The sequence below is a fragment of the Serinus canaria genome, chromosome 18 (genome assembly GCF_022539315.1).
Source record: "Serinus canaria isolate serCan28SL12 chromosome 18, serCan2020, whole genome shotgun sequence".
Lineage (NCBI taxonomy): Eukaryota > Metazoa > Chordata > Aves > Passeriformes > Fringillidae > Serinus > Serinus canaria.
The window spans coordinates 5,496,435-5,510,150 of NC_066331.1; the positions used below are offsets into that span (position 1 = coordinate 5,496,435).

The window sequence follows — 13,716 nt, forward strand, 5'->3', positions numbered from 1 at the left end:
CAGGGGCCCTCAGAGCCTCCACCAATGGCACCAGGGCTTTGATAGTCACTCTGGTGACCTGGGATACCTTGGCCTGTATCAGGAATAGTGTGGCCAGCAGCACAAGAGAAGTGATTGTCCCGCTGTTCTTGGCACTGCTGTGTTCAGTTTTGGGCCACTCATTTAAAAAGGATATTGAAGGGCTGGAGTGTGTCCAGAGGAGAGTAACAAGGCTTGTAAAGGGGCTAGGAAACATGTCTTATGAGGCTGGGTTTGTTTAGTCTCAAGAAGAGGAGGCTCAGGGGTGACCGCACAGCTCTCTAGAACTACTGACAGGAACATGTAGTGAGGTGGGGATGGGGCTCTTCTGCTGTGCCTGCAGAGACAAGACCAAAGAAAATGGCCTTAAGCTGAGATAGGGGAGATTCAGATTAAATATTTGAAATTAATTTTTTTTACTGTTTGTGTAGTCAGGGGTTAAAAGAGGTTGCCCAGTGGGTGGTGGAATCACCACACTGGAGCTGTTTAAGAGGTGTAGGTACCCAGCACTGCGTAATGTGGTTTACTGGTTTAGAAGTTACAGTGGCATGCCAGGTACATGGTCAGACTGGGTGACAGAACCACAGAATCACAGCATCTAGGTTGGAGAAGATCTTTGAGATCATCCAGTCCAACCTGACCCAACAACCAGACTATGACACTGCATGCCACATCCAGTCTTTTCTTCAGCCCCTCCAGGGGCGGTGACACCTCCCCGGGTAGCCCATTTCAATGCCCAATCACTCATGCTGTGAAGAATTTCTTCCTAAATATCCAACCCGAACCTTCCCTAGCACAGCTTAGGGTTGTGTCTTCCTGTCCTGCTCCTTGTTCCCTGGGACACAGCAGAGCAGAGCCCGACCCTCACCGACAGGAGGAGTTGTAGAGAGGGATAAGATGGCCCCTGAGTCTCCTTTTCTCCAGGCTGAGCTGCCTCAGCCGCTCCTCACAGGAAGCGCGCTCCAGACCCTTCTCCAGCCTTATTGCCCTTTTAAAGGTCTCTTTCAATCTTGACGATTCGGTGATTTGTCAAGATTCGTTGATCCCTGACGTGTCTCCGACAGCCCAGCCCTTCCCGCCACCCCCTTGCTCCCGCCGAACAAATCTTCCCGAAACGCAGCACCAGCTCCGCGAGCAGCCACCGCCATAACCTCACACGGGCCCTGCCTCTCGATGACATCACCAGAAGACCACGCCCCCCCGCACTGATTTCTAGTCCGTAGCTCCGCCCCACGCTGCCGTCCTGGCAGACCCCGCCCGACGCGGCGGGTGAGGTCATAGGCGCGCGCCGCTCCCCGCCCGGTCCTGCCAAGGCTTTGCCGCCGCCGCAGGGAGCCGATCCGAGCAGGACCTGCCGGGCCCCGCCAGGCCCCGCACAACCCCCCGCCGCCATGGAGCTGGCGGACGGCGTGGTGTACCAGGAGGATCCCGGCGGGCCTGGCCCCGCCATGATGTCGGAGCGGGTGTCGGGGCTGGCGGGCTCCATTTACCGCGAATTCGAGCGGCTCATCGGGCGCTACGACGAGGAGGTGGTGGCCGAGCTGATGCCGCTGGTGGTGGCCGTGTTGGAGAACCTGGACTCGGTGTGCGCTCACAGCCAGGAGACCAGCGTGGAGCTGGAGCTGCTGCGGGACGATAACGAGCAGCTGCTCACGCAGTACGAGCGGGAGAAGGCGCTGCGCAAACAGGCCGAAGAGGTGAGCGCGGCGCTGGGCTGGGGCGGCTCCGTGGGGCGGCCGCGTCTCCCGCGCTGGGCCTGCCCGGGGCAGAGCGGCCGGCGCCGCGAGCCGAGTACTGGGGCTGCCCCGTCCGGGCGCGGGGCCGGAGTTGGGTCGCGATGCAGCTTGGCAGAAGGATGAGGAGGGCGCGGAGTACGTCCCGGTCCGTGCGGCTAAGCCACAGCGGGACCCGTCCGTGCGGGTCCGTGTGCCTGCGGTCCCCTGAGCCGCTCGTCCCGGAGGGATCCCCGGTAACCCCTGAGGAGCGCTGCGCTGCCGGTGGGGCCGCGGGAGGGGGCGGCGCAAACATGGAACCGTGCGCTGGTTGTGCTGTCACGGCCACACGGGATGCTCCCCGCGGAGGGAGGCGGGTTGTCCATTTTTGCAAAAATAGTGACAATGCATTCCAAAAATAATGGAAATACACAGAGTGTAGGCTGAAGCCTTTCAGAGTTGGTACATAAAGCTGCAGGCAGCAACAGGTGTTGTGGACTCTCCAGTGACGTCGACTCTGATTTGGGATGTTAGATGTTTTTATTTAATGTTTGTACCAAGAATCACTTCAGCATAAACAAGCTTGCGAGACATTATCTGATGTGATATTATAAAGCAATACAATAGGAAGCAGATGTGCAGGATTCCTCCAGCTCATTGTCTTGCCAAACTCCTGAAAGAAATTGGATTGGCAGCATTATCTGTAATGGAACAAAGCCATTTTACATGTGTATTTCCAGACCCCTTGTCCTGTGCTATTCTCTCTGGTTCTGCTTGCCTTCTAAATTTTCCAAAAATCAGAAGACCAACTGCACTGAGAGTGAACACAATATTAACAGTAAAAGCTTAATTTAAAAGACATTAGCCCTGTACAAATACTTTTTTTTTTCTAAGTGAGTGTAAAATGTTGTCTGCAGGTTATTCCAGGACTCATTTTGTTATGAAGGACTGTGGTATGAACAGTGTCCCCCAGCTCTTGGACTGATCATTCATCCTCCTTGTCAAACACATAGTGGTTTTATGATGCCTTATGACATCCCCATAGGGGACTGGAGTTGCCACACTATTTCTGACACAAACTGATGTAAAAGGGTCTTTTAGAAAATGTGTTTATATTGAGAGTAATAGGAAGGGATTGATAAATACTTTCTGAACTAATTAATGAGGAAATCCGTCAGGCTTGAAGCACAGGCAGCATTTGCCAGATCAGAAAACAGGCCTTGGGCATCAGGACAGAAACCGTACCAATGTGATGAAACAGAACATGGGGTTAATTTTGTTGTTGTAGGTTTCAGGAACTGTATGTGCCTGTATTGGTAGTGTGCTTCACTGCCGTCTCCGTTTCTCTGTGTCATGAGAAATTACCTTGAGAGGACAGGCTTTATGCAGTTGAAGAAGCAATGCTCATGCTGCAAGACACCTGGCTGATGCTTTCCAAAGTGCAGTTAGACCAAAGACTGTGTTTTCATGGTAAGCAAAAAGGTCATTTTTGTCTTGTGCTGAGGTAATTGCACTGTACAGGCATGAAAGTGTTAGGTACAGCCTGGTGTGTTCAGGAGAGGCACATGTACTAGTCAGGCATGGTTGTTGAATTATTTTTTCGATGCTGAGATAACCTGATGGGTACAGTATGGTTGAAATAAAAGAAGGGGACAGAAATTTAACACTATTTTCCTTGGACAAAAAGTTGCTGGCTTAGCACAAAACTGTTCGGAGTTTGCCTGTGTCGTGTGGTGTCAAAATGAAAAATTTTTAGCTGCTGACTTCCATATTTATTGTCATCTGTTCATAGATTTGCACAATGGTTTGGGTTGGAAGGGATCTTAAAGTTCATGTTACTCCAACCCCTGCCACGGGCAGGGACATCCTTTCAACACCAGGTTGCTCCTGGTCCAAGCCCTGTCCAACCTACCCTTGTGCACATCCAGGGATGAGGCAGCCACAGCTTCTCTGGGCAATTAACACACCTTCTTTTATGTTCTGCTTGTTGTTGTAGGAAATTTATTTGCAGCAGTATCTTTATGAACATTAAATAGTTTACTGTTTGGGCAGGGGTCTCCTTACCCCATTTTTGTAATTTCCCTTCTTTATTTCCTGTGCTTAAAAAGTGTTACTAAAGAAATATCTTAAAAGTTGTTGCCTGTGGATTTCTGGAATATTTTTTTTAAAGTCACTCTGACAGAAGTTCTGGGCCTACTTCTTAACCCTCTGGGTATAGTTTTGATCTTTGTAGTTGCTGTGAAATCACTTGTCTGACTTTTAATATGGTAGGTTTTTTGATATTGCTGAAGAAATGGAGGAGCCAGGTGCTCTGATGTTCTGCTTCCAGTTCTTACCTTTCCACTTGGTGACTGTGACGTAGCAATTCCTGCCCCAAAGAAGTGGGAGAAGAACCAGCATTTGTGCTTCTGCTACTTTATACCCTGATAAGAGTTACTTCTGCAGCAATGTGCTGTTTCAGACATGCACTTGTAGCTGGCATGTCTTTTGTGTGCACTTGGAAAGATGATAAAATCCACTCCATTAGCTATGCTAAATGAGGATAGTATTTAGCTTTTCTGCTGTGGGTGGGATTAAGCGGTTTTTGAAATCTTTGGCAAATATGAAAAAGGATTTACCACTACTAAAATTGGTTTAAGTCATAGTATGAACTTAATGTCTGCTTTTTCTTACTGTTCCCAGAGGTAACTTTCTTCCTTAGGATTGTATATTGAGTAAACACTTTGCATGAAGAGTTTAAGTATTTTTAATTTGAGGGAACAAAATCTAGATGCATTTTACAGAAAACTTGCACTCTATTTTATGGCTGTCAGGTTGTTTTCATTTTTACATGTTTTTCTGTCCCCCAAGTCCATCTGAACTGGCTTTTTAGGTGTTTCTTTTTATCCCTGCTCCAAGAACTTGCCATTGGCTGAGAATCTGTCATTGTTGCAATACACATTGCTGAAGGATGTGTCATGGAGTAATAAAGATTGCCAAGTGGGTGGGACCCTGACATCAGATATGCTCAGCATTGTACCTGGGTCCTGTGACAGGAAAACCAGTCAAGATGTGAAGAGACAGAAGATGACAGAAATATAGGAAGAGATATTTCATTTGGCTAATAATGTGTTACTGAGTGCTTCAGTTGTGTGTAGGACAGAGGGTTCCAAATGTGCCGGGCTGTTGTGCAGTCTTGCATTCCTATTTATTCCAAAGACCTCTGCAAGCTTTCAAGTAGGTTTAAAATTTATTACATAAATACTTTTGAGTTTAGTTGTGTGGGACTTTCTACACTTTTTATATGAGGTCTGTAAGAATATGTTGGACAAAGGTCTGAAATGATGCATGTGATCCTGCCTGGAGAAAATGGGATGGAATTAAATGGGAGTTGCCAGACATGGCTGATGAAGGTGTCACAGGTTGGGTTTCAGTAGCAGGCACATGCAGGAGGAGCTCTGCATCTCATCCTGTGTTACACCTCATCATAGCCTAATCGAAATTAGGATCCAGACATCCAATGCTGAGCATCAGAACCTGGAAACAACATGACCTTTTAAGGATCATTCCATTTTTTGTAGTCTTATATAATTTGATTGTTTTAAAGACAGGTTGGTGTCCTTCAGCTTGCTCTTAAAAGAAAAAGTATCAAAAATCTCACTTCTCACATTTCTCATTAGAGTTGTAAGATACATCTTTGTGGCCCAAACAGGATGTCACTTAAAATGGGGAAAACTAGATTTTTGTCTGCCTCAGTGTTTTGAATAACCAGGAACTGGGGTTGAAATGAGAGGATGACTATTGAGTGCCTAATGTGTTCCTACATACGCTGCTGGATTTACATAAAACAGTGCAGGAGAAAAGTAGTATTTGAGTGTATTGGCAATGTAAATTTAAAAAAAACCCTATTTTAATATGGGTGCTCAGCCTGTCCTTGGCTGCTGTGTTGGTTTATCTCGCTAGTTCTTCTGTCATACTTGTTGTAGGCTTAGTCAGGGTGTGATGATCAATCTGCTGGGGCTGCCTCTGTGATTATACTATCACCAGAAGGAGAAATGAAACTGAATAAAAGTATTCAAAGTCCAAAGTTCTCAATCTCGAGATCTGATCAGGTATAGTTTACAGCAGGGGAAGGAAAAATACTCAGATGTAATTACAGAAATGCATTAGAGTATAGTAATGTAGATTTGAACTTTAACAAAATGAAGGTAAACTAGTGCAAGGTAACAAAACCGTTCTAGGAAAAACCAGTTTTACCACTTGCAGTTGAAGAACTTGAGAGGATATACAAAATTATGTCTCTAGTTTCATGAGTAACAATGACAATGGCTCTGAATGGCTGTTTGTTATTCATGAGTATAAATTGTCCCTGGCCTTTAGCAAGCTATGACATAGTTTTTGGGAAATCATCAGAGAAACAACTAAACAAAGATGTTACAGTTTTATAATTCTTAATTCATGTTTTCCCATGTTTAGTGCAACAAACTTCCCGTATTTATTGTAACTTTAGCCCCTGTGCCAAATTTGTGTCAAACTTTGAAGCCCTTTTTAAAAAGGGAGTCTGCCAAGAATAGGCCAGACATGACTTGAATATTAAAGGGGCAAAAGTCTTGAATCAGTTACTACAAAGAAGAAATGAAACAAACTTAAACATTGAGGTTTTCCAATTACATTGACTAATTAATATTCCCAAACTTCATGTGGAGGGGGTAGAGAGATTCCTGCACATAGGTGTTTGAAGAGGGATTTTTGATGGCAGCACCCAAAGCAGAGCTACCTGGGCTATGTCAGCTGTTTCTCAATTGTTGTGGTTTAGTTTCAAGCACAGTCATATGAATACCATGCCCAGTCCTGTGATAGCTGTGCAGAGCTTGTCTGAAAGGAACTCTTGTTTTACTTCGTAGGTTTTGATGCATTTCTACATCTGAAGTACTTTTTAGTCAGAACTTCTTCTGATGATGCTGTTCAACTGAAGCCCTTTTCATAAGGATATTAATTTCTGCTTTTGTAAAAACATGTGTGTACAATGGCTACAGTGTAGTAATAGTTCATTAACAGTTGATGTATGACCATTAGAAATATTTTTCCCACTAAATTTTCCAAACAATACATAGGAAAAAATATTCAAATCAGATTACTGTTTTCAAGTTGCTGCCTTCACTGTCCCTTCTTCCATGTGGTCCTCATCTGCCTTTGCCCCTGTAACTGTCATGGATGTTTAGGATTTTTTCCTGCAGAGGTTTGTGGTCTGCTTCTCCTCCCTGTTCTATGAGCCTTCTGCATAACTTGTGTTGGTGGCCTTGTCTTCTCCTTGCAATGCAGAGCATAGAGTACTGCATGATCTAAAACATCCTTGGCTTTTAGAAGTGTTCTTTGTGCCAGCAATACATGCTGAATTTCTTGACTTTTTGGGTAAGATAAATAGCAAAAAAAGTGCTTTCAAAGCTGCTAGAATGGTGTGTTGGCAATTTTTATGTTAGGGAATGTAAACACTGATGCATTCATCAGTGAATTCCAGGATATGGGGATTCACAAGTGTGGTAAATCACAAGTCACAAGTGTGGAAACAGAAGGTGATGGTGATCAGCACAGAGTTTTCTGTGCAGTTGACAGACTGTAGATGGTTATTAAGGATTTGATAAAGACTACGAGAATTTATAGCAGAATTGGGTGGGAATGGAAAATATATAAAATCATTTTGGTTGGCACTATTGCTAGTGTGTCCCTGTTGCAGTGTCTGTACCTTTGGGGCTTATGGGTGAAAACAGCTTCACTGATGATCAGACTAAGGATACCAAGACTCCCTGTGTTCACATGCACTGTTGGCAGTTGTTGTACATTAAGTTTGACAATAATGAAGTAATTTCATATTTATGTTAATCCCAAGCAGGTTCTCTGGAGTAGCTGGCATCTAGTTGCAAGTTATTACACAGTATAACCTAGACTGGGTGCTTGACTGATGGACCTGGACTGAAATAGTTCTTTGTGTTAAAATGTGGCCTGTGGATCTATTCAGTTGTTTTGGAAACCACCTTGCACCTTCCTGGCTGTGAAGGGCTGCTATGTTTCTTCCTGCCTGCTGCAAAACCTGTAATTAGTTGTTTGGTCTAACTTAACGATTTTGTTGTTGTTTAGAAATTCATTGAGTTTGAAGATTCTCAAGAACAAGAGAAAAAGGACTTACAGACCAGAGTGGAAGCATTAGAGTCACAAACTCGACAACTTGAACTAAAAGCAAAAAACTATGCTGATCAAAGTAAGTAAAACATGGTGCTCTCCTTTTAAGTGGTATTAGTGCATTTTAATTTTTGTTCTGTAAAGTAATAATACATATGCTAAGTATCTGTGCCCTCTGATTCCTGTACTTAGACAGATAGTTGGATTTAACTCTTGTGCAAGTCTGTTTTCTTTAGAATTAAGGCAAACAAGTCAGATTGTGACTTGTAATGTATTCTTCTGGTATCCTGCTTGTATTGCTTACCTTTTAGACAGTGCTTTCTTCACATTTAGCAACCTTTTCAGGAGATGCTTTGATTACTTCCTTGTTCGTGATAACAAAATAAGATATTTTCTTCCTATTAAACAGTTGTCTGTGCTAAAATAAAGGTAATCTTCAGGTTTAGAAGCACAGCTGGGAGGAGAAGAGCCTTGATGGTGATTCTCATTAACTTTTGTATAATTTTTCTAAATTATCTATTTCTAGGAGACATTTAGTTTTTATAGTAAAAGTTTAGGGAGAACTTTTTAGAGATGTTCTGTGTAATTGAAAAAAATGATTTCTGGAAAATTTGGAAAAAGATGATAATGATCAGTTGTCTTGAAGTGCTTGAAGTTACAAATATTGTAGTTTGGGCATTCTGCTGGGCTGCTTCTTATCCAGCCACACAGTCATTGAATGAAACTTCATCATAAGTTTTTCTACTTTTATACTTGAAGCTTCTAAGCCATCTTCTGTTGATGTGAGACTGGTGTGTTCATCAGTTAATATCTATCCAGTTTTATTGCTGGACCCTGCAGGAATGTAAAGTGAGACTTTGATGAGGCTGAGAGATGACCAGTTTCTAAAAGCAGTGTCAGTCATCAAAGCCCCTTTTCACTACTCTTTCTTCCTTTATTTCTGCTCAGCTGCATTTCCTGCCCCTAACATAGTAAGTTATAGCTCTTTTCCAGCTGTAGCTCTAAAACTTTTCCTGTAAAGTTTAATTTTCAGTGGCATAATTGAGTCTATAGCAGGGCAGGAGTATTAGTCTGAGAATGTTAAGATGAATGTAGGTGGCACCTAGGGCAGAATTTTACTGAAATTTGGACAGTTCAGAATATTGTTGGCAAATCTTAGAGGCATCACCTGCTTCATTATCCACTGTTCAAATATTCCCAGATTCTGCACAGGCAGGGAAGAAGGAGCACTTCAAGTAATCTTTCCTAGCAAAGACCAGGGTGATTATTTCCTAGGATTGTCTCTTTGTAGATGAAGTCAGGCTAAAATGGATAATTTTAGAGACTTGTACCAGAAACCCTGTGATTCTTGTGGAACAGTGTTATTTATTCATTTAAGAGCCTCACCGGAGGGGAAAAGAAAACATTGTAGCAAGAGTTAAGTGGTTTGTTTTGATGACAAAGACACTGTTTCTAGAAGGCCTGAGCTCTAAACACACCGTCCAAACAGCTTGTTCATGGGAGACCCCACTCTCTGGCAACAAGATTATGGATCAAGATTGCATCCTATCCTGTAGGCCTTGGCTTTGTTCTGTTAATACAATCCAAAGGACAAAGTGCATGAAAAAGAAAAATCAGTTGGATTTCTGGCAATGTATGTGGCAGCATACCTGGAGTTTCTCTAATAGAAATTGCATTTACCATGTATTGATAACAACGTTTTATGTTGCTCTGTGAGTCTCTTGGTATGAAATCCTCTTTTGCTTTGAAGCCTTCAAGTATATGTATGATTTTAAAGTTTTATTTATATAGTATGTGTATATGTGTGTGTGTGTGTATATATATATAAGATAATTATGAAAGTATTTGCCCAAGAAACTCAGTTGTTCCAGTAGAAGCACTGAGGGTTGCTAGAACTACTGTTTTTGTAAGAAGTAATGTTACTAAAAACAGTTACCATAACTACATAAAGCTCTAGTGATAAAATAATGATTTAGACAGTTCCAAAATCTATTTATTGGAGAAAAAAAAATATCTTTGTATTGGAGAAAAGCTTTCTGTCATGGTGAAACTGAATATTTGGAGAAACAATAGGGCTCAGTTAAACACTGAGTTTGCTTATGCTTGGCCTTGATAAGTTGTCTGGGACAGCATGAAAGGCTGCTGGGAAGATTTGGCATGCTGCTGATGCAAAGCAAGATCAAAGGGGACATAAGCACATTTGTTGAACACCTAATGAATATTATGCAAGTTAACTGGTTTTTTTAGTGATCTAAATTTCTACAGTATGAAAACCATACATATTCATGAAGCAGCTTAACCTTACTTCATTACCTTGTTTTGTTTTACAGACCAGGCAACTGGCATGTTGTACAATCCCAATCACCAATGTGTCACTTTAATTCAGCTCCAAGTCTTTTAGCTATATTTCTTTTTTGCTTCTACTTCCTACAGTACTGCCTGTACCTCTAAGTTAGGCTCTGGTATTGCTAACTGTGTTACCACGTCGACATTCAAAACGGTGCCAGTGTTATCACTGGTCATGGGAGTTGCAAATGTCTGGCACAGAACAAGTAATCAAATAAAACCTGGGTCTGGAGTGCAGATTGAGATCACAACATCAGTTGGTGATGTTGTAATAGATTAGAATGGAAAACATGTAATACATAGTTCTATGTCATACTTTACCTACAAGACTTTTTGTTTCATGTAGGCTGCCTGTGCATTGTGTGTTTTTCCTCAAATAAGCAAAGCCTGTGGAAAAAGTTTTGCCCATTAAAAAGTTTTGACTAATTCTCTTTAACACTGGCAGTGCTGAGCATTTAATGAAAACTTGTCATCTGGGGCAGCTCTTAAGTTACATGGTAGAGTTCTGCTTGATTGTATGTGCTTAAATCTGTGTGCCAGTCAAGAAGTTATGGTTGTTATGTCCTGAATTTTAAGTACTTGTTAGTGCAGTCTAAGTGATTGTCATACTAAATGCAAATTTAAAAAAAAATATTTCTTTGCACTTAAATTTACCCTGTGGGATTGTATCCTTAGCCGTGTGTTCAATCAGTTAGGTGGAAATAAAGCTGCTGTTTAAAATTCCTGACGTGAAATCAGGAGGTTATTTTGTGTCAACCAGTTGCTCCCTTCCTGCCGTTCGCTGACTTCTTTTCCCCTCGTCGGCAATTGAAACAGTTGCTGCCCCACGAGTGAACTACCTTGAAGTGCTCTCTTCTTTTTTAGGAGGAGGTGGAAAGGGGGGGAGATGACAGCAAAACACTGCTGGAAGGACTGTGAGCCTAGCAGATGATGAAATCCCGAGCGGTGGGAGCAGATGCGCTGTATCTGCTGCATGATAGGTAGCACTCAGTCCTCATACTTGATGGGCTGTGGTGGTTGCCTAAGTCAAGTTTGCTGCAAAAAAATGGCTCAATATGTGGCACTCTGGGATGAATTCATTAAACTTTAGAACCGCTTCAAGGAGAGCAGGGGCATAAGGATTTGCGGCTTCTATTTGAGCGCAGGAATGGGCTCAAATCAAGAGCACTGATGAAGCTCCTTGGCTTGTGATCCAGCTTTTCATCTCGTTTTGCACTGCTGCTCTTGGCTCTAACTTGCCCGGGGTTACTCCTGTCCCTTATGTGGCCTGGCTCTCAGCAGTACCTGGACGGAGAGGGGGGAAAGGCAATGCCTGTGCTCTTGGAGTCTGTGCCATGGGGAAGCTCAAGCAAGTTAAACAGCACAAAGTTCCTGGGGATTTGTTTAGGAATGATGTTGGTACAGGCAGAGATTTTAGAAGTTCTTGCTGTGGTTCTATAGTAAACTTTGAGTGTTGACAAACACTCAAAGTAAACTTGAGTGTTGGCAAATGTTTATTTTTGGGTTTATCACTTACCTAGAATTCATGGTTTTTTTTCCTTCTCAGCAGCAGAGGGCACCTGTGAACATGATAATACCACATGTTTAGTAAATAACATTCTTCTGTTTTGTAGTGGTGTATCTGAGGCCAATGCCAGTCTTTGATGTAATTTTAAGTATTTCTTACAAGAATTTGAAAATATCTGACTTTCACATTACTTCAAGTCTTTGCTGTTGTGAGACCCCCTTGCTCTACTTGTAATTTGTTTGCAGCATTAAAATATTTGAAATGTCAACCCAATGACATTTGGGTTGTTAAAAACTTGTAATAGCAACACACAGCTCATTTGTCCAGCAGTGCTCTGTGAAGGCACATGATACTGCTGGGATAGTGCTCAGTCTCCAGTTACAGGAAGGATAAGATCTTCTCAGAGCTCATGGGATGTTCCACTGAGTGCTGGGGGGGGAGGGGCAGCAGGCTACAGAGGTTTATTTTAGTTTCCTTCCTTGCCTCTTTCTGGGAATGTCAGTTTTCTTTATGTATTACAGGCTATAAGTTAATTACATTTTTGGGAGTAAAAAATGACTAGTATATTTTGACTTACTACAGGAATGGAACAGCTTTGCATAAGTTTTCTGGAGGAATCATTCTTGGAGTAACTTATTTATTAGAGAATCTGAAAAACACAATGTCTGCATGACTGAAGTGCTTTCTAATGGAGGTGGTAGGCTGTGGTATTTGAAAGATTTGGCTCCTTTTCTGACTCTGCCTAGTGCTAAAGTACAACCAAGATTACAAACTGCATTTGACATGAAAACAGATATATCTACATACCTGACTTTATCAAACCTGAGCTTTGTGTGCAAGGTAGATTACATTTGGGGGAAACTGCATTTGTGAAAGAAACCTAATGAAACAAACAAACAAACCCAAATAAGTATAACCCCAAGAAAGAAGCTCTTGGGTTTTGCAGATGTAAATGTTGTGACACAACTCTTGTGATGATGGTATTTTCCATGTCAGGTGATACTGTGCAGATATTGCTTGCTGAAGGTTTTATTTGGTATATGAGACAAATGCTTTGGAAGCTGACCTAAAAACATTTGTTTTTCTCAGAAGCTAAACAGAACTATTGCTTTCGTTGGCTTCAAGTGAAGATGCAAGACCAGGTTTTGTTGTGAATGTTCTGCAAATGGTATTTGATGTCTGATTTTCCTCTGAGCTCTCAGGACTCCAGCATTGCTGTCATGTATACCCAGGCAGACTGCCACTCTTAGATAATCTGAAGGCATCCAATATCTGAGATATCTCTGCACATGAAATATCATGCAGCTCATGTGGCTCTGTAATTAACAGGGAGACTCTGATGTGAACTTTCAGCTGTGTAGTTTAACACAAACAGAATTTCCCAGAAAGTTGTTTTGAGATTTGATTTGTGTATCTGCACAAGGGTGATGTGGATAACTAAACTGGTGTGAAAAACAGCTCTGTCAGTAAATGCTGCTTCTAGGGATGGCTCAACTGGTGTTTATCTCAAGGAATACAGGCAAACTTTTCAATAGGTCCTGGAAAGAAGTTGAAAAGTTCAGGTTTGTTCAGTGGGGGTCTGGGTTGTTCCTGCTTCATTTTCACAGGCTGACAGCAGTAGAACTGATCTGATTTCCAGCAAAGAAGGATCAGAAGAGCTTGGGTTCTTGTATTTCTTGATTAGCAGGTGTGGAACTGAGCTCTTTGCTAGTGTGTTCTCAGTGTGGATGTTCCTCATCTCTGATGATATCAGTTGTTATCTCAGGTTTGTTTACCAGGCAGATTCCCCCTGCCCTTTGCTACACTGTGCCTCAGATATCAGTTGCTACACCTGAAAAATTCTTCTGTAAGAAGTGTGAGTGTCAGGGTGTGCTGGAAAGGGAGGCTTTTCTCCTGACTGGGCATTTCATGGTGCCTTCCCTGGCTTCCCGATTCTGTTCCCAAAGACCTGCTGTCTTTGTGGTTTTGGGAGCCAGC

At 42.6% G+C, this 13,716-nt stretch overlaps 1 protein-coding gene across 5 annotated transcripts in view; it reads left to right on the top strand.

The window, feature by feature from the left end:
* Positions 1 to 1,295: 1,295 nt before the first annotated feature.
* The window catches only part of SPAG9 (sperm associated antigen 9), a 59,883-nt gene continuing 47,462 nt past the window's right edge, over positions 1,296 to 13,716 (top strand). For 2 of the 5 annotated variants that reach the window (XM_030231064.2, XM_050981241.1), the window contains exons 1-2: positions 1,297 to 1,715; positions 7,845 to 7,965. In XM_030231064.2, the coding sequence (XP_030086924.2) occupies positions 1,410 to 1,715; positions 7,845 to 7,965 (427 nt within the window). In that variant the 5' untranslated portion in view covers positions 1,297 to 1,409. Of the gene's footprint in view, positions 1,716 to 7,844; positions 7,966 to 13,716 lie in introns of all 5 variants that reach the window. The other 3 variants (XM_050981240.1, XM_030231065.2, XM_030231067.2) reach the window with 3 other exon arrangements.